The sequence below is a fragment of the Pelmatolapia mariae genome, linkage group LG23 (genome assembly GCF_036321145.2).
Source record: "Pelmatolapia mariae isolate MD_Pm_ZW linkage group LG23, Pm_UMD_F_2, whole genome shotgun sequence".
NCBI lineage: Eukaryota > Metazoa > Chordata > Actinopteri > Cichliformes > Cichlidae > Pelmatolapia > Pelmatolapia mariae.
Window position 1 is genome coordinate 44,856,448 of NC_086246.1, and position 19,981 is coordinate 44,876,428.

Here is a 19,981-nt window from a genome sequence, read left to right on the forward strand (position 1 = left end):
CAACCAAAGTTCATGTTATGCTATGATATGACAACACAAGACTAAGAAAGCTTTAACATTTTTTGCATTTTAGCTACCTCTCATTTCTTTCTTTTTTTAAGTGTTTTTGAACAACAGTTCTTTCTTTTGACTGGATTTTTTAACTACAGAGATGTTTGTGAGAAAACAATGATTTATATTCCAAAAAGTATGGTATCCAAAAGATAGTCAAGTATTTTATTGCCACCAAAATAAAAATGTGTCTGATATATACAGAGGCAAATACCAGACCTAAACAAAGCTTTAGCAGTATTAACCCTTTTTATCATTATCACTCTAGGTTCGGGGAGCCCTGGGACGGGAGTGGGGGTCAGTGTGTCCCTTACTGCAACAACTACTGCGGCGGACAGACAGCCCGGGAGCCGTGAAAGCTCGCGTGCTACGCTGCCTGTCATCATGGGTGCTGCTAGATGTGCCCCTCAGCGAGAGTGAAGGCCTGGTGCACGACTGCTTTAGTGCCCTGCCCGACCCAGAGCTCTTTGACACAGCAGTAGAGGCAATAGTCAATGCCATCTCGCAACCTGACTCTCAAAGGTGTGTACAAATGTTTGTAAATGTGTGTTTATGTTTACCCATTAAAATGGGATTATAACTATAAGACGACATGATAACTATACTGCTACACAAAAGGTTGTGAGGAACTGGTGAAAATACACTGGAGTCAAAATGAAAACAGTGAAAGAGAGAGATGAAAAAATCAGTAGCTTAGGGCTGAGAGCAGACAGGGTGGGCACTGGAAGGGCACAAGGGAGGGATGGAAAGAAGGAAGGAAGGAGGGAGGGATTGATACAGGGCAATCTGACAGCCAGGGGGAGGAGAGCGGCATTTCTCGGTTGGCTGGCGTTGCTATGGTTACAGAGCTGGGGAGAGATGTCATCATGCCCCGGTTGATTCAGACATAGCAGGCACCCATTACCCCTCCCCTTAGAGACAGAAATCTAGAGGGAGGGGGCGATGGGGCGATGCAAAGAGAAGAAAGGATGCTAAGAGACAAGGGAGGGCAAGGGAAGGTGTGAGAAGTGTGGAAGGATAAAGGACTTCATCCTCCATACCTCTGCACGGCTACACAGACAGAGGGGGTTGGACCTGTGAAGTTGCTGTTGACAATTTGTTTTAAACAACCTGACATTATTCCTAGCAGATGGTAGGAGGACAATTAATGGCAGTGGAGTTACAGGTAGAACATCTTCAGTCTCAACATGACGCACACAGCATAAAATAAGTATTTCCAGGCTCCTAGAGTAGACTGTTACAAATGTGATCCTTCTGATTTCTTTTCTGAATTGTTTTATTTCCATTTCCTTTTTTTTCAGTTATGTTTTTGTTTTCTCTTTCTTTTTTCTTTTCTGTTTTTTTTTTTGTTTCCCCTTTTTTAATGTCATGGTTGTCAGCCCCTCCCAGAAGTTATGTCTTATTAGAAGCGTCTCCTGAGACACATGTGGCCGCTGTTTTTGTTGGTCCATTGTTTAATGATAAGGTTAAAGTAGCTACATAAAATAGTATGTGTTCATTAATGAATGAAAGAAAAGGAAACGAATAAATCTGTTTTTCCATTATCCCTTAAAATACTGTCAAAGCCCACATTTTTTTCCATCCTTCACAATCGCTTTTTTTTTTCTATTTTATCGCTTCTCTCACTCTACCTCTGATTCTTTGTGCTCTTCCTTTCCCCTTTCTCATCTCTCTCATCAGCACTAAGCCCTCCTCCCTGTCTCTTGTTCTCTCTTTCTGTTTAAACACATTACAGTCAACTCATTTAGGGGGATGCTATTGGTCCAGCTGCATCCTGTTGCCAGGCAACCCATTTCCCCTGTCTCAGAGTGTTGCAGTAATTGCAGAGGGGATCAGAGGTGGGGAGAGGGATGTTGGGGGGAGGGAGGAGCTGGAATGAGAGGGAGAGAATGAAGGAGGAGTCAGGAAAGAGGCAGAAAGTGTATAACATCATGATAGGAGCTAAAGAGAAGAGGAGATAACTATAAGCTAACGGAGCAGGCTGTCTCAGAGGAATCTCCAGAATGTCATCTCATGTAAAGGAAATGGGGAAATGCATACAAATTCATTCTGCCCTTTTAATCACATGACATGCACACCAAGCCTTCCTTTTCTGAGCTAAAAGTGCATGACCTGCATTTGCAAAGCACCTTATTAAAAATGAATGAGCTTCTGAGTGCATGAGTGCAGTCTGTCGGTCACATGTACAAACACGCGTGCTCGCACAGTCAGTTAGGTTAAGTGCAGTTCTTGGTGCAGCTCATAGCATTACTTAGACAGCTGAACACAGGATCTAGGCCAATAGATGTACAGGTATGAGATTATTAGATGGAACCCATATTCATACACATGTGCTTCGCTACAGGGTGGATCTCACTCAAGAAAAGGCTGAATCAGCATGGGCAGCTTAATAGAGGGCTGGACTTCATACAGGACCATAGAACCATCTGCTTGACTCATAAGAGGGTCCTAAAGAAATTAAAATAATAAATCCTTTCTATGACCGCAGCAAGGGATACATTTAACGTGCAACACAGGAGGTACATTGCAAGGGGGGTCGGGTGGGTCTGGACACTTTTCCTGTGGCTGCTGTTAAATTACCACTGAGAAGTAATTAGTCAACATAGACAGGAAATCCATGTAGCTATCAAAATTTAAAGATGACTTTTTTTTGAGTATGTCAAATAGATGTTTTTTGTTGTTGTTGTTGGTTGTTTGTTTTTTTAAAGATAAAAAAAACATTGCTGGCAGATACTGATAATGGAAATAATAGTCAGTTGTGGCCTTAGTGTGCTTCTCTAGTGCTCTAATCTAACCTACAGTTGATTAGGTTGAAATATTTGGGGTTTTTTATAATTTTGTATAGTCCCACAACCTTGCTCTGTCATTGATAAATATTCATCGACCTAGACCAACCTCCATATTGACTTTCTCGTAAAAGATGAAGCACAGGCTGCATGCCACAAAAACCCAGTGGGACACACGTAATATGGTTTACATGTATAGCATTCACTCATGCACATAATCTTCTAGTTGACATTCAGGGGCCCTTCATCTCCAAATGTCACTCCTTTTCTTGCTGTCATTAAAGACGACAGGAGAACTGATGTTGTATGATGTCGTCACATGAGCAGCTGTGAGGGGAGTGTGTGGTGCCGTGTGTCACGTCATACGTGTCTTTTAGCCAGAGTGAGGGAATTATAAATGGCTGAGACAGCAGGCTGAGGACAGAATCAAATTTGACAGCAGTGAAGCTGTGAGAAGAAGCTCTGAATAGATTTTCTGGTGGGATTGTTACGGTGGGTGTGCTAGATCAGAGGTTGGACTAACTTGGACTGAGATTTGATTTGAAATAAACACTTGTCTTGGAAAGGAGCAATAAATACATCAACCTAGCTGTGAGCAGTGTGAGTCAGGTTGATATACACCAGTTGAGAGTCCCTAGCCTTGCATCCTGTGTTTTATCTGCTGTATTTTTTTTAAATCATTTTTATTAAACTTAGCAGTCTCATAAATACTGATTGTAGATGTTCTTTGTATTCGTTTGTGTTTATGGGTTGCAGATATGTGAACACTTTGTTGAAACTGGTCCCTCAAGTGCTGGCGCTCCAGGAGCAGCTCAGAGAGGCTGTTCAGAATGGAGACATGGAAACCTGCCACGGTATCTGCCGGATCGCCGTCACATTGGGAGAAAACCACTCCAGGTGTGTGTTTATTATAGCATAAACATAATAATAAACACTTAAAAATAAAGTGATCTTGGTCAGTATTGTTGCTATTGATATTTCAAGAAATTACTTGCCCTTGAAATTTTGAAAGTGGCACTACCTTAACCTACCTTCTTAGGTTACAGGAAATACGAGTTATTTATTTATTTTTTGAAGTGGTCTTTACCTTTTTGTGTTTCCTCATATAAAGGTAAGCAAGGTTTTGGGGGAAGGGACTTCTGAGTGGCCCTGAAAAAAACTTAAAAGCGCTTTTTGTTAGTTAAACTCAAATAAACAAACAAAACAAACGGTATTTAAAAGTGAATATAGATCAAAAATAATAATAACTCTAGTATTAATATAGAGTCCAGAGCAGCATTGGAATTGAAAAAGTGAGAAGAAGCAAGCTGTGGTGGTTAAGCAGCCTAGAAAGTGAATGAAGAGCAGAACAGGTATTAGTGTATACAAAGCACTGAATTGGAGAACTGCTTTTTATTTTCTGATTGGTTACTGCGCATATTCTAACACACCCAACCCCAACACGGTCATCCTGGAAGGTGCAGCTTGCAGAATTTTCAGAGCCAAAGACCAGGTTTCATCTTCATTCTTTATATACAGGCCTCATCCTATCCTCAGTGGCTGCTTTGTGTGTCTGTTTCGGTGCTGTCACGCAGACGTGCATCTCTGACAAAGACAGGGAACAGAAAAGAAAGATGGAGACAGCTGAGACATAACCTCGTCACTTTTCTTTTTTTTCTTTTTTTTTAAATAAATTCCTGGGTGTAAAAACAGCTGCTACAACAATAGCAGACTAATTTCCATTTTCATGGGTCTTCAGTGCAGCAGAGTTGCACGAAAACAATGCTTTTTCAAAGTCTTTACAAAGTTATTGAGAAAAAAACTTCCTCCTACTTTGGGGGGGGAACCCCAATTAAATCTTGGTTTTTACTGAGCTCAGTTTGTATAAAATAAATCATGCTTTAAACTGTCTTTACACTGTCAGCATTTTGTGTTGCTGTGTTTAAAGGGAGGAGTAGTCTAGTTTAAATGTGTACTAACTTCACTGTGCACTTGCCAAATCACACCTTTCTTCTATCTCTCTCTTTTTCCCTTTACACTCGTCTCTCCCACTCTCTCCAGGACTCTGTTGGAGCAGGTGGATCACTGGCAGAGCTTCTTGGCTTTAGTCAACATGATCATGTTTTGTACAGGCATCCCCGGCCACTACCCAGTCAATGAGACAACGAGCTCCCTCACACTCACCTTTTGGTACACGTTACAAGTGAGTGATGTTCAAATCAGATCTGTACCTCAAGGTTAGATTCTTACAGTATATAAAATGTGTTTATGGGTATTCCCAGCAAGTCTAGATGTTTCTGCTAGTCATGTCTTTACTGGGCATACAAAACCATCCCTTAAATTAAGTTTTGCTATCTCTTCCATAGTATCACAAAGCTTGCAATTCACTTGCTTTTAACAGACTTCATGAGAACATGAGTCATTCTGCACTTCATATTGCACAAATAAACTCTTCTTCGGGCTGTCATAGGTCTTTGTCTTCATTTTTTTAATTATTAATTGCAGCTCTGAAATCATTGGGTTTTGTCTTCTATATTATCTGTTTCATGGTTGGTTTCTATTTGCAGAGCTTGGGTAATTGTGTTATTATTGTAAAATCTAAACTATTAACCAAAATCAGTTCTTGGTTTTTTTTGTGAACTTATGTGTGAGTCAGATAGATACCTTGGAAGTATTTCAGTCATTTTATGTAAAAGACCATCGATTTGATTCTTCTTTATCTCTTTCTTCTCAGGATGAGATCATGTCATTTGAGTCAGACAAACAGGCCGTATATCTGCAGGTCTACAGGCCAGTGTATTTCCAGCTGGTGGATGTCCTGCTGCACAAAGCCCAGTTCCCCTCTGATCAGGAGTATGCATCCTGGTCCTCAGATGAAAAAGAGCAGTTCCGAATCTACAGGTGTGTTTGTTTGCTTTTGTGTTTGCGCATTTGTATGCATGGATCTGTCTCAGTCTATTGTACAAGCCCGTTTGTGCCACTGCTGTTGTGTGCAAGTGTTTCGGTGATGGTCTAAGAGTTTCAGAAATTACTCACTGACAGGATGATTGGTCAACAAATGAGCATGTATTCCTCTAATAGACTCTCACTGAACTGACAGCTGAGAGGGCAAAACCTGTCTTGTAAACAGATCAACGGATAAGGTTTCTAGACTCCATGCCCCTAAAATGTCTGTCTGTGCACGTTTGTCCTTCAGAGTGGATATCTCAGACACACTCATGTATGTGTATGAAATGCTGGGATCCGAGCTGCTGAGTAACCTGTATGACAAACTGGGAAGATTGTTGACTAATGCAGAGCAGCCTACATCATGGCAGGTGGGTGAGACATAGACACATAAACAAGCAAAGAAGTAATCTAAGCTATTTTCAGTTTCTTTCAGTGTTGCAAAAGAGCCTGGACTGAAAATGTGTCATGCCAGATATAATTCTTTTTTGAGACTAGCACCTGTAGACTTATATAACCTAAATAGACGTAAAAGCGAAATGTGTAATCACAAAAACAAAAAACATGAAAAACATTTTGATTTCAGGTTTGAATTATTTTTTCTTTCCAATGTTTTATTTATTTATTTCTTCTTCTTTTTTTAATCCATTCCTTAAGCTATTATAATTACGTCACCTTTCTTATTTTGTACACAAATACATTCATCCGCTTCATCTTCCTCCTTCAGCACACAGAAGCTTTGCTGTATGGCTTCCAGTCCATAGCAGAGACGATAGATGTGAATTACTCTGACGTTATCCCAGGCTTGATAGGTCTCATCCCCAGAATCAACATCAACAACGTCCAGTTAGCAGACACAGTGATGTTCACAATAGGTAAGAAAATAAAGATAATAAAATGAATATCAAATGTAAATAATGGTAATTCATGTGACTAGACAGTTGTGGTGCATACAGAAAAAACACACAAATAGTTTGTTGATCTGTATCTGAATTCTAGGTGCTCTGGCTGAATGGTTGGCAGACCACCCAGTGATGCTTAGCAGTGTCCTTCCCTTGGTGCTACAAGCTTTAGGAAACCCAGACCTTTCTGTGTCTTCAGTGTCAACCCTCAAGAAAATCTGTAGGGAGTGCAAATATGACCTACCCCCATATGCGACAAACATAGTCGCTGTCTCACAGGTGTGTGGATATTATACGCTTGTGTACGTTCTTCCAAATTGTTCCAGGATTTAAGAAGTTGATAATGTAACTGCTTCCTTCTTCGTTTTTGGAAGCTAAGGTGTTGCAGATTTTTGTAATGTTCTTGTTTTCCAGAAATAAGTACACTTTGAACTGACTTCAGTTATATTATTTTGGATTACTTTTTTATTGCTATTTTGAGATGTTTTTGTTGAGCTCTCAGAATCATACAGCCTTCTTTCTCTCTCTCTTTTTTCCATCAAGGAGGTGCTTATCAAGCAGATACACAAGGTCAGTATTTACCGTGTCACATTCAGCCTCTGTTTCTGTCCTGGCACTCAGTTTAGAAGTGACAATTAAATGAGAAATGCTGTGAAAGGATTATGTGACATGTTTGCAGCCTGTAGTCTGAAGATTATGTGTTGTGCAACAATCTGTTAGCTATGTCTGTATAGATCTTTGTGATGATTTAAAGCTTGCTTAAACTAAAGCTAAACCTGTGATTCCTTCCTCTTGCAGACAAGTCAGTGTATGTGGCTCATGCAGGCTCTTGGCTTTCTGCTCTCTGCTCTCCCCGTGGAAGACATCTTAAGAAACCTTCACTCTCTCATAACCCCCTACATTCAGCAGCTGGAGAAACTAGCAGATGAGACGGTATGTATACAAACCAACGTGAAACGGCACACACAAACAGAGAGCAGGCACAGTTGGATTCTGGCCAATAGGAACAGGCCTTGTGTCTGTGTGGTGTCACTGCAGTGGAACATATCTCTGCGGGACCAGATTGGATTTGACCCTGCACCATGGGCTAGTGACTCACATGGAAGTAGCAAAGACACCCTTTCTCTTACTCATGGAAACATGCACACTAGAGCAGGATAAAAGCAGAGTTGGGAAAATAAAATTGCCTACACCAATGTACTTACAGTAGGTCATGCTTTCATGCTTGTGAGCAAACAGTCAGGCAAAAGAAAATTCATGACTCTGTTTAAATGTTACATCCAATAAACTGTCATACTGGATAGTACAAATATAGAGCTGTTCCTGTCTAAAAATAGTTTGATATTTACTGCTTGTGGAACAGAACAGGTTTTCTCCTGATCGCTTGTTTTTGGGGGTTTTGTGTGTGGTTTTGTTTTTTGTTTTTTTGGTTTGTTTGTTTTTATCAGTACAGACCCTGGATGGGCTGAATAGAGATGTCAGTTTAGATGAAGCTTTTCATTTCTGTGTCTGTCTCTGGCCCTGTCTCACCTCCCATCCTTCACAAAATACGCACACACAGTCAAACCATGTCTTACCCATCCTCATTTCCTCCCCCTCTTATTGTTTTCTGTCTTGCTTTTTGATGTATCGGCATTACATCAGACTAGGAAATCAGGTGGTGTCTGGTGCCGGACAAATAGTGGCACCTAGTGGGGAGACCTTCAGGTTGCATTACGTCAGGGGTGAATGACCATGACATGTGATGGGGGAATAAATAACTGATGGAGGCACTCGGGGGGCTGTTGAGAAGCATTTGTCCATGAACTGTAGTTCAGCTGCAGTTGTTGCAGGATTAGCATGGGACTGTCAATGGATTTGAAGGAGACATAAAAGATGTGGCTCTTAGAAGGTGTGGCAACTACATCTTTGTTCTCTTTGTTGCAATTTGGTTGTTACATCTCCACAAAAAATGGCAATGATTAACCACTGCCTGTGAAACTCCTACTAATGTTTTTACCTGTGATGGTGTGTTTATGTTTGTGCTAAGTATGTTTGCATGGGTGGGTGTAATGATGCCTTTAAGAAAAGTGGTATGACTACAAGACTCTTTTTTTTTTTTTTTTTTTTAATTTATTATTATTATTATTTTTAATCAACAAGCATTTTCACTTGAAATTGTAATTGAAAATATGATTATTTAACAGTTTAATTGTAAAGATATAAATATGAAAAGACACATTTAACCTAACTGTAACATTGAGCTTATTATTACACTTCACATCTTACGGCCTTGAATTGTTGATACCTTTGAATCATTCTTAAAACTGTTTATTCTGTTCGCACTTGTAATTGTGCCAACATGTCTTAGTTTTCAAGATTTGTTTGTGTCTTAAATAATTAAGCAGTTATATATTTCAAGGCTGACACTAATGCTCTTAGTCAGTCTGGGTCCTGGCATTAGGTTGTAAATGAGCAAATTTCCAATTAGAAGTAATCTGTTTCTCTTTTTTTGTTGTTCCTTCAGCCTAATCCTTCTAATAAGTTAGCAATCATCCACATCCTGGGGCTGCTGTCCAACCTATTCACTACGCTCGACATTAGCAAGCAGGATGACGAGTCAGCGGACGGCTCAGCACCACCTGTCAAAACAGCCCCACCTCCACCAGGACCAAACCCGGTCAGTCACAGCGCACAGTCATCACTTTAATTAGAAGTGTTGCGTGAATGAACAGTTTCTATGGCTGTCGTCAATGAGCTGAATCTGTATTTGTCAGATTTGAGCTAATATACACACAGAGAGTGTACCGTTTTACAGCTTTATAGCATGACACACTCTAGTTAAGTAGACATGGAAAGCAGTGAGATGCATAGCCCTTGCAGCCGTTTGACTTTAATTCTCTACAACCCAACCCCGTGCTGTCTCCGCCACTGAACGCATCAGGATGTCACTGAATAAACTCATGACTGGGGATTTATACTTCTATTTATAACAATAACAATCATAGCCGCAGTATATGGACTCACAGATGTCAGCAGATTATGGTTAATGATGTCTGTGTGTTTCAGGTTGTGGTTGTTTTGCAACAAGTTTTTGCTCTCATACAGACGGTACTCAGCAAGTGGCTCAACGACTCACAGGTTGTAGAGGTGAGTTGTTAAGATGTGCAATGCATACCTTTATATTTTGTCTAGATTTTATGTAGCTAATCCTGTAATATCCTCAGGCGGTGTGTGCCATCTTTGAGAAGTCAGTGAAAACTCTCCTTCATGACTTTGCTCCCATGGTTTCTCAGCTAAGTGAGATGCTTGGGCAGATGTACAGTACCATTCCGCAGGCTTCAGCCCTTGACCTCACCCGACAGGTACACACACATTTTGGTCAGAGATTTAGACATAAATGAGTATCTTTTCATTTGCTTTTAAAGCTCTAAAGCTTTGTTAAAAATGGTAGTGTAGGAGTTACAGAGCTATGTGCCAGCAAGTCCAAGGTTAATGAGAATGCTAAATAACATTGTAAATCATGATCCAGAGTTTTAGTAATTATTTATCACTAGACTTTCTAGTAGGATTTCTGTTGCCACATAACTGAAACACGCTTTTATTACTGATTACATTTTCCTTCAGGAGGTTAAGCAAGAACACTAATAATGAACCTATTAGAAGCAGTTACTGACAGTTTAGTGCTATTTATAATGTCAAATAAATGTGTTAGGTTTTTACTCCACAGAAAAAGGTCTGGTGTATTTATTTACAGACGGTATTTAGTCAGCTTTTTTATTATTTGCAGCTTCACAGCATATTTTTTAAGTTAAAGTTTGTAGCCTAAGCAGGAAGGTTTCTGCAGAAGAAACCTGATTTATTTATTTATTTATTTTTGTTGTCCGTTTCTTTTAAAACTCAAATCCAAGTCCAGTTGAAAGTGTGAATGTCTACTTACTAAACAAGTGTTAATTATGCCAATTTCCACAGATAAGAAAAATCCAGAAATACTGGAGGAATTAAAAGTAATAATACAAAGCTTGTTTTTTATCTCTCTGCTGGGTAACAGTAAAGAAAGAAAATAGAAGAATATGTACTTGCCTTCTAAAATGAATCTAAATAATCTCTCCAGTCACCAGCCACTTTGTTCGGTACACCTCTTCAGCTGCTCATTAACACAAATATCTAATCAGCCATCATGTCAGCAGCTCAGTCGGTTTAAGCAAGTAAACATGATCAACATGACCTGCTGAGGTTCAAACTGAGCATCAGAAAAAAAAGGTAAAAAGCTGATCTAAGTGGCTTTGATTCTGGTGTGGACAAGCTGGTGCGAGTATTTCAAAAACTGGGATTTTTGCCACTCAACTGTCTCTCAGGTTTACAGAGAATAGTCCAAATGCCTTGTTGATGCCTCAGGTCAGATGGGAATTGCTGGACTGCTTCAAGCTGATAGCAAGGCAACTCAAATTACCACTTGTTACAAGCAAGGTCTGAAGAACATCTCTGAAAGCAGAACACATTGAACCTTGAAGCAGATGAGCGTTTGCAGCAGCAGGTCACACCAGGCACCACTCCTGTCGGCAAAGAATGAGAAACTGAACATAAAATTTATAAAACTGTCTCACAAAAATGTTATGAATATGAACCAAAATCTCTGAGGAATGTTTCCAGCACCTTGTTTAATCTATGCCACAATTAATTAAGGCAGTTCTGACAGAAAAAGGGGGCCGAGCTCAATACTAGTGAGGCCTACCTAATAAAGTGTCTGGTGAATGTAAGTCAGTAATTATCTGGTTAGTTTGTTGCCTGTTTAAAGTCCTTTCTTCATACTGCAGCCTGTTTTCCTTTGAGTAACCCAGTTTTTTTTATGTGTAAGTAAAAATAGTTTTTAATGTGAGGCCCTGCTGTTTCAGATGGTGCATATCTTTGCCAGTGAGACAGACCACTTCCCACCCATCAAGGCTCTGTTTGAGCTGGTTACTTCGGTAACACTGTCCATCTTCCAGCAAGGTAGGGGGTCCTGCAGGGGCGGGAGTGTCAGTAATGTAAACGGTTTCTGTTAAAATCAGGAAGGTTTTTTTTCTGAAAAAGACAGAAAAGCTGCACATTATTTGGCTCCAATTTAATAGTTAGTTAATCTTTCCTTTACATTCTGCAGAGGTAGACCTTTAAATCATGGACGTGTAGGTTTCACAAAATATTGTGATTTATTTGGGGGTTTTTGTCAGGCACCTAAAAAAAAATTAAAAATTGCCGGAATGTGCACATGCTCCTTTTTTGAGTACATGTTTCTAGTCATATTTGATTTGACAGTTTTTGATTTGGTTTAGCAGAGGTGGTTTTATTTCATGTCCATTGTTGCTTCCTGCTAAGAATACTTGTGGAACATAGTAGATTTTGCTAACAGGTCAGCCTGGGAGCATAAAAAAGAAAACAACAAAAAAGGTTACAGGTCATCGGACTCCACAGTCGACCTTTAGACATTCACTCTAATTACTCAATAATGTAAGTGGAGCCACAAAGTTGTCTGTCTGCTTGGTGTATTGACAGAGAGTCATAAAAGCAGACCTCTTTTTCCACTTATGATTCAAGTTATTTTCAGATTATCGCTATCTGCTACTATCTTGTAACAGTTGACATGTTGTCATGATTCTCTTCAATAGGGGAATTTATTTATTAAATTTATTTATCTTTTACATTTACAAACCAATGTAAGTATTTAATTGAGGAAAAGTTTCCTCATATGCGTAACCCGGGGGCTAGAGTGATTGTTAAATATTTGACATAAATGGACATCGCTGAGTCGATATCTCCTCTTTCATTAAACATGGCTTTGAGTATTGTTGCCAAGTCTGTCTGATACTCCCCTTCCCTTTGTGTTGTCCCCTTTTCTTCTCCCCCTTTTCCTATTTTGACTGATTAAGTAATGGCTGCCTCTCCTCCCTCCTCTAAACTCTTGTTTTCTGAGCAGGTGTCCTGCAGTAGTATTAGTACGGGATACAGTCACAGCAAAAAGACTAGCTTTTTTCAGTTGACATATAACATAGCAGGGAGGGATTGCTCTATACAACTGCAACCACTGTTGTCCAAGAATTAGTCAGGCTCACTATCACAACCCTTTGGAATAATCCTGAATTGTCTCGGAAGTGTTCCTGTGTGGTAGTGGGCTGGAGGAGGGTATCGAGCAGGAAACTTTGTTTGGAGTCTGGGAACAGCCAAAGCTGGGCGCTCACTACATCTGTTTTCTTTTATCCAAAAAAAAAAGTTGGAGTGCCTCCAACGTCAACCTTTCGCTATTGGATTGATCCCGAAAGTCAAAAATTTCAATGTGGATTCTTCTGCTTTTACAAGAGATGTGTGTTTAACTCTGCATCATATGTTTTCAGAGCCTTGTAGTCTGTGTCCAGCATAAAGGGAGGTCATGATAAGTGAAGCTGTCCTTAATGTTAAATGTGATTCCTATTGATGCTGTGGGCTCTCATTTGAACCAATGGGGATGTTATTGACTAGTGCTGAATGGACCCTTTACAGTAACCTTCACCTCTGAGGCGCTCGTTTAAATGAGAGGAAATGCTTTGCTTGCTATTTGATGGTGTTGATGTCGGCGGCGCCTCATGAGGAGGAGATAAAAGAGGGTTCATTCTGGTTTGGTGCCTTTTTTTTCTCCTTGTTTTTTCCTCCTCCAAGCTGTAACAGTAACAGAGGTGCCTCCTGGGTTCCCACTCCAAACACATTTTTGTTCTTTTAGGTTTGTTCTTTTTCTCTCGTTACTTCTTTCCGTTTCTCTCTCCAAACAGACCCATGTCTTTGTCTTCTGCCTGTGTTTTGTTTTTGGTTGGTCTCTTCTTCCAAGACTCTGCCAAAGCTTCATATGCCCCTCCCCCCCTTCTCCCCTTCGTTCCTTACTCACGTGTGAATTATTTCAATGAAATATTTTTGAGTTCTCTTTTATTTCCACATGACTGTTGAATCTATTAAGTTGCTGTTTGTATATTATTCTTATTCTCTTATGATTTCTTAAGTTTCATCTTTATTATATTTTAGGACCCAGGGATCATCCTGATATTGTTGATTCATTTATGCAACTCCAAGCTCAGGTGTGTTTTTGGTTTCTTATTTCATTCACTTTGGGTTTCTCTCTCTTTCTCTTTTTCTAGTTCCAACCTGTTTCTCTGTCCTCTTCTCTCTCTATATAAATATACCCTTTTCTGTTCTTTGTTACATAGGCAAGGCAGTGGAATGTAACACACAAGGGGAATGTTTGAAAACGGGACATTTGTCTCTCCTCAAACGCTTTTGATTCTAACAGTCTCCTCACCACAAAAACATAGCGCTGTACTCATGTAGAGTTTTTATTTGCCCTGTAGAAATGAGCTTTATCTGTGCAGTGTGCCCAGTACAGTAAGGAAAAACAACCAAAATCCTGATTTTGTAAGTTCAGGTTATATTCAGGTAATCAGCTAATAAAACATTTTTTGGGTTTCTAGCAGATATGCAGGATTTTCTCTTCTCACTGCCAAGTTACCATCATCACATAACCAGTCTTGTTTCAGTAAGATAACAGGGCATTTTTAAAATGACCCTGGGTTTTTTGGAAGGGTTTTATACCCTCTGATGTCTTAAATTCTCGTGACACATGCCATGTAAACCCTTAACCAGTTACTACTTTATAACAAAAGATCAAGAGGACTTGTTTGAAGTCATTTTGCAATAAAATCTACCATCTGACACACTTAAATCGTATTATGTCTTTAACCATTTTTCCCTAAAGTCCACACCAGGGTAGATTTCCTCATCTGGAAAAAATAAATCCACAAACTCAGAACCTCAGAGGAAATATTTTAGTTGACGCGGCGCTCATGGGAAGGATGATGCAACAGTATGAGTATCAGCATTGTGGTCTCAGGTGACTGATTAGTCTCTGAACTGAGTCCTCCTCTGAAGTCATTCCAGCCCAGAGCCAATCAAAGCCCAAATGAATTAATATTCAACTAATATTAATCAGTTCAGACAAATTGGCTGATGGCTCTCCCGTTTTATATTTTTGTCTTTCGTCTTCATTCTTCTTCCTTTGTTTTCTATCTTTGGATAGAGCTGACCTTCATCTCTCCCTTTCCCTCTCTCCCTCTCTCCTCTCCTCCATCCTGAATGAGTTCATTATTATGAGATGAGTTGTCTTTCTCTTTATCTGCACTTGTTAATTACTTACACACTTCTGTTGCATATTCAATCCAGTCAACCAAAAACAAGGAATGTAATGTTTGGAATACAATTGAGTTCAAGAAACGAGCCCAAAACCACCATTGCTTTTAGTTTGACTTAAGTTTTCAAATGATTTCAAAGTTTGATTTTGTGCAATTTGTTTGTTACACCTGCCGACTTCTGCATTGGAGGATCTCTGTATGAGTTTGCATATAGTTCTTCCTAAACAGACGGAGAGAGAGTATTGCAGCCTGGTAGGCAGATCTGGCTCCTTGCCCGTGTTGCTGTCAGATCTGACTACCAGGCTTAGCGGGTATTGTTGATACCAGAAATTTGAAGGATCTTATGCAGTGGAATGTGGTGAAGCAGTACCGATTGGGTCGGGCCGACAAAAACATACTCTGTTTAATTCCTTTATCTGCTTTTAGGCCCTCAAACGGAAGCCCGATTTGTTCTTGTCTGAGAGCCTCGACGTGAAAGCAGTGTTCCACTGCGGTAAGTTTGCACATGATTTACACAACCATACACACTGTTGTGTGTTTTGCTACAGTTTCTGTGAATGTGTGCTTGTCAGTACAAAGTACAAATTGTAAATGTTTGACACCAGCCTTCAGTAGTTTCTGTCTCCCACTTCTAGGAGTTCTGTCACTCAAATTTCCTGAGGCTCCGACTGTCAAGTCAACGTGCTTGTTCTTTGTAAGTGCGCGCACACACACACACACACAGCTTAAACCATACAAGTGTGTTCAGAAGTGAGTCATTTGTCTTTAAATTTGATGATTCTCTCTGTGTTCCTGTCTTAGACTGAACTATTACCCCACTGCTCAGACGTGCCTCCATTAGCCAGAGTGGTGCAGGAGGACGGCAAGCTGTTGGTACAGGCCGTTCTGGAGGTGAGAAGTACCACATTCACACCACAGAAATGTTTCATCATTTCAGTGATCCTGCAGTTTGCTGTGTTATTATACTCCCAACTCTTCTTCCTCATTTACTGCAATTAAGTCCCTGATGTAATATACCTCCTCCGCTCTCTCCAGGGCATTGGGGGTGGGGCGTCTCGGAGTCTGATGGACCAGTTTGCAGATGTGCTGTTTTGTCTGAACAAGCACTGCTTCTCCCTTCTCGCCGTGTGGTTGAAAGAGGCGCTGCAACCTCCAGGATTCCCATCATCACGGATCACAGCTGAGCAGAAAGACAACTTTTCACACCAGATACTCAGGTAACACCACTGGACACACACACATTCATAATATCATCCTTTTATTTGGTCTCACTGAGATTTAACATATGAAACAAATACAGAAACACACAGTAAAATTCAGGGAGTGTGAGACTCACATCATATGCAATAACACTTTACGAACAAGTAACATCACATTGACCAAGAGGACTGTTCTTCTCGAGCCTTTAAAATGGGCTTAAACGTCTGCATCACCACCAATTCTGACAGTTTCAGGTCCTTCTGTAGATTATTCCAGAAAAAAGAGGTGGCATACTTCAAATTTCAAGTAAAATTCTTTTTTTTTTTTATCACACACACACCCATACACAGTATGACATGAGGTGAAATGCTTATTGCTGTGCCATGCCCGACCATTAAATTACCATTACTTGAGGCATTGTCACATCTGTTGTTCATTTACTCTGGTCTGAATCTGTTGATGAGTTTGTAAACTTATAACATGTTCACTGTGATAATTCGTCACTGCACACCACACGAGACTGTTCAGTATGATCATTGGCTACATATGTCTGGAGTGTGAGCAACAACAGTAAATACAGATGCTGTGTTCTGAACTGTTGGAGATTTAAGTTAAGTTCACAGTTGCTAGCCCGTACAGACCACAGCACGTATATTGGACCTTGTTGCTTCCCAGAATACACGGCATACATGCCTACAGGATGTTTTTTGCTCAGACTGGAAATTTACTCCTGGTAGTTTGTTCAGATCGAGGTCAAATCACATTCACACCATAAACGAACCACACAAAACTACCTCCTCCAAAGTGTCTCGGTGCGGTAGTTTTTGTCTGCACCCGAGCGCGATTACTGTGTCACAGCTGCACAAAGAAACGGCACCAAGGGGGAAAACAAACCAGAGTTCTGCTCTAAGTTTGGAGACAAATGTTTGTAAAATATGAGACTTTACTGATTATGCTTTAAACACGTTTGCACACAAAGAAGGAAGCAGCCCAAGGAGCAATTTACATATACTTTATAATTGTTTCTTTTCTGCCTTCTTTTCTTCTTTATTGTTAAACAGAGAGCGAGTGAACAAGAGGAGGGTGAAGGATATAGTGAAGGAGTTTACACTACTGTGCAGAGGGCTCCATGGTACAGAGTACGCTGCTGAGTACTGAAACTCTACCCTTGAACTTTCACCTAACCATGACCTCTGTCTTCTGTGCAAAACAGCTGGATGCCACAACAACACAGTTCTCTTCAACCCCTTCAGCGAAGATATCATGAAATGATTGTAATGTAACCGAACCCGCTGCAGAACAAGACATGAAACCATTCCAGTGCAGACGTGCCATTGGATTAATGGACAAACATTAAATCCATGGCTCTAGAGAGGCCATGATTATTTTTTTTCTTTTTTTGTTATAATCTTGATTGTTTCTCTCGCCCTCCTGCCTCTCTTCTCTTACTTAAAGGTCTTTTGTTAAGTCAAGCTTTGAGGAGAAGTGCTGCCACACATCTCCTTTTCTCTCTGTCTTGTTCTGCCTTTCTAGATCTTCCTGTGGTTCCTAGATTGTTTCCTGGTGATTAGCATCCATATGAAATGGTAGTGGTATCGTACGTAGCTACTTAACATTATTTTCAAAATGAATCAAATTAATTATATAAATGTATATGTATGCACATATATTAAGACAGTGGTTTTCAGTCCTGCTGCTGCTATGAAGAAAGGAGAAAAGGACCAATCTTAGGGGGGAGGGGCAGGGGATTCTGCAGGAAGACTGACGTTGATATAATATTTAGTCCTACTCATGCCCCTTGTGGTCTCTGCATTTGCCAAATTATCATGAATATTTCATTTTTGTGTTTTGTTTTTAAATAAATGCCTTTTATGGGATTTATATGGAGACAGAAAGCTGAAGACCACATTAACTTGGTCAGTCTTGCCCTGCCCAGTGTGTACAGGGCTGTACCTCATGTACATACGATTCCACCCAGTCATATTGCAGTCTCCTCAGGTTTGTAGATAGTGGGTAATGCAGTGGTCCCTTAGGTAAAGCAGGGCTGCCTACAGTAACAAAATAAAAGGAAAATAAATTGTAGTTGCTGGAAGAGAACGCGGCCCAAGATGTAAATGAAGAAGGGAACAGACTGCTGGGAGGGAATAATAATCCTGACGGTGGACTGCTTAGTCACTGTAATTGTGCAAAAATATTAATCAACTTGTGCATATTAACAGTTATTGCTGAACACTTATGTGTATTTGAGTGTATGCGTGTGTTCATACCTGTATGTATGAGAGGTTGTGCATGAATGTGTGCGCGTGTGTCTGCACAGATTATATCTTTTTCCACTTGTTTAGTGCACTTATATCAGACCTACAGTTCACATGCATAATTTCTGCCGGTTTTTTAAAGAAAGAGCCCAGTCATCCATTCGTATCTTCATACCACTCTTATTCAGCTTACTCTCTTCATTAAAACTGACCATGCACGTCCAAATATTTCACCTATGCTGCTCACCAGCAACCACACCCATCTATTAAACCTCCTTTTCATGTGGAAAATCATTACTGAGATTCATCCGTCTATCTGTTATTGACACCAACTACTGCTCTTAACGAACTGCTTGCAAACAAGCTACCCAGAATCCTTTTACCCACCTGAGTCACTGCCTTGGAGAGGACCGAGAAGGATTAGAGAGTTCAGTAACAAATTGCAAGACCGCTGAGAAAGTTTTTTTGAAACCGACATTCTGTGCTCATCTAATATGCCTGAGACATTATTGGTGAAGTGATGCGAGGGCTGTAAAATACACTGTCTAGTGAATCAGCAGGACCAGCTGACACCTAATAACACTCAGCATTTGAAATGTACTTTGTGGTCTCTGATAAAACTTTATCTCAGTCTAATCCTTCTGTCTTATCCGCGGTGCCTGCAGACATGTAGCATGTATGTGTTTTTGTGGGGAGGGGGTGGGTGGGGGCGAGGTAGGGTAGAGATGCAATTTGTGGAGTGAGATCCGAGGCATGAATCGGCTTTGGAGTGAGCTGTTCTGCTTCAGAGTCTGATATGAACTGTGACGTTGAACGCCGATCCTCTGTCGGTGTTTCGCTCTTACTCTGAGGCGAGGAAATGAACAATGTTTGTCACAGTTTAAAAAACGACTTGTAGGTGGAGGAGGAGGGGAGGGAGGTATGAAATGTACTTGGTTTTTTTTGTACCTTGGCTTTAATTTATTAAATATATCTAAGACTGCAACTCTTGACTTTTTATGTGTGTGTGGGAGTATTTTTTTTCTCTTCCTTCAACACTTGCATTAAAAAGTCTGCAACCTCCTGCATATATTTTCCAGTTTTCAAAACGTTTTACACAACTAAGAAAATGTCTTTAATTGTTTTGTTTTTTTATAGCTTGAGAGAGTGAGCCTATTATGCAAATTTACAACTCCATATTTCTGCTTTTGGACTGCACCAGAGCAGCACTGTATTACTCACAGTTCAAAATAGTAGTTATTTACCTTGTTCTGCTCCTGGGTGCAAACCCAGTGTATCCTATCCTCTCTCTTTAATGTCACCTTTAGTTAAAGCCAACTCTTTTCTGATTGGCTGTACCTGGTACATCAAGTTTAAACAGCAGTTGGGTGCAATTTCTTTATACTCACAACATGAATTGTGTCCCTGAGATGACTATATTACCAACACCCACAGCAGCTTTTTGCTTACAGGGTCTATTTGCACATATATTTGAATGGTAGCGTCAGAATTTGGCATAAAGAACATGAAAACATGGATCCACCCTACCTTGTATCAGGCTTGTGATTGTGTTGTAATGATGTGGGCAATACTTTCTTGGCACACTTTGGGCCCCTTAGTACCAAATGAGCATTATTTAAAGGCCACAACCGACCTGAGTATTGTACCTATCTTCTGATGGCTGCTTCCAGCAGGCTAGTTGGTGGTGTCACAAAAAT

The 19,981-nt window shown here is 40.2% G+C and overlaps 1 protein-coding gene across 1 annotated transcript in view; it reads left to right on the forward strand.

Annotated features, from left to right (window-relative positions):
• LOC134620176 (importin-13-like) overlaps window positions 1-19,262 on the forward strand; it is a 28,331-nt gene extending 9,069 nt beyond the window's left edge. The window contains exons 5-23 of the mRNA XM_063466197.1: window positions 320-573; window positions 3,594-3,734; window positions 4,878-5,019; window positions 5,551-5,717; window positions 6,013-6,133; window positions 6,490-6,637; window positions 6,762-6,943; window positions 7,208-7,234; window positions 7,463-7,597; window positions 9,171-9,323; window positions 9,713-9,793; window positions 9,871-10,008; window positions 11,539-11,635; window positions 13,670-13,722; window positions 15,256-15,322; window positions 15,465-15,523; window positions 15,631-15,720; window positions 15,865-16,046; window positions 17,091-19,262. Of these exons, the coding sequence (XP_063322267.1) occupies window positions 320-573; window positions 3,594-3,734; window positions 4,878-5,019; window positions 5,551-5,717; window positions 6,013-6,133; window positions 6,490-6,637; window positions 6,762-6,943; window positions 7,208-7,234; window positions 7,463-7,597; window positions 9,171-9,323; window positions 9,713-9,793; window positions 9,871-10,008; window positions 11,539-11,635; window positions 13,670-13,722; window positions 15,256-15,322; window positions 15,465-15,523; window positions 15,631-15,720; window positions 15,865-16,046; window positions 17,091-17,187 (2,334 nt within the window). The 3' untranslated portion in view covers window positions 17,188-19,262. The remainder of the gene's footprint in view (window positions 1-319; window positions 574-3,593; window positions 3,735-4,877; window positions 5,020-5,550; window positions 5,718-6,012; window positions 6,134-6,489; window positions 6,638-6,761; window positions 6,944-7,207; window positions 7,235-7,462; window positions 7,598-9,170; window positions 9,324-9,712; window positions 9,794-9,870; window positions 10,009-11,538; window positions 11,636-13,669; window positions 13,723-15,255; window positions 15,323-15,464; window positions 15,524-15,630; window positions 15,721-15,864; window positions 16,047-17,090) is intronic.
• Window positions 19,263-19,981: the final 719 nt, after the last annotated feature.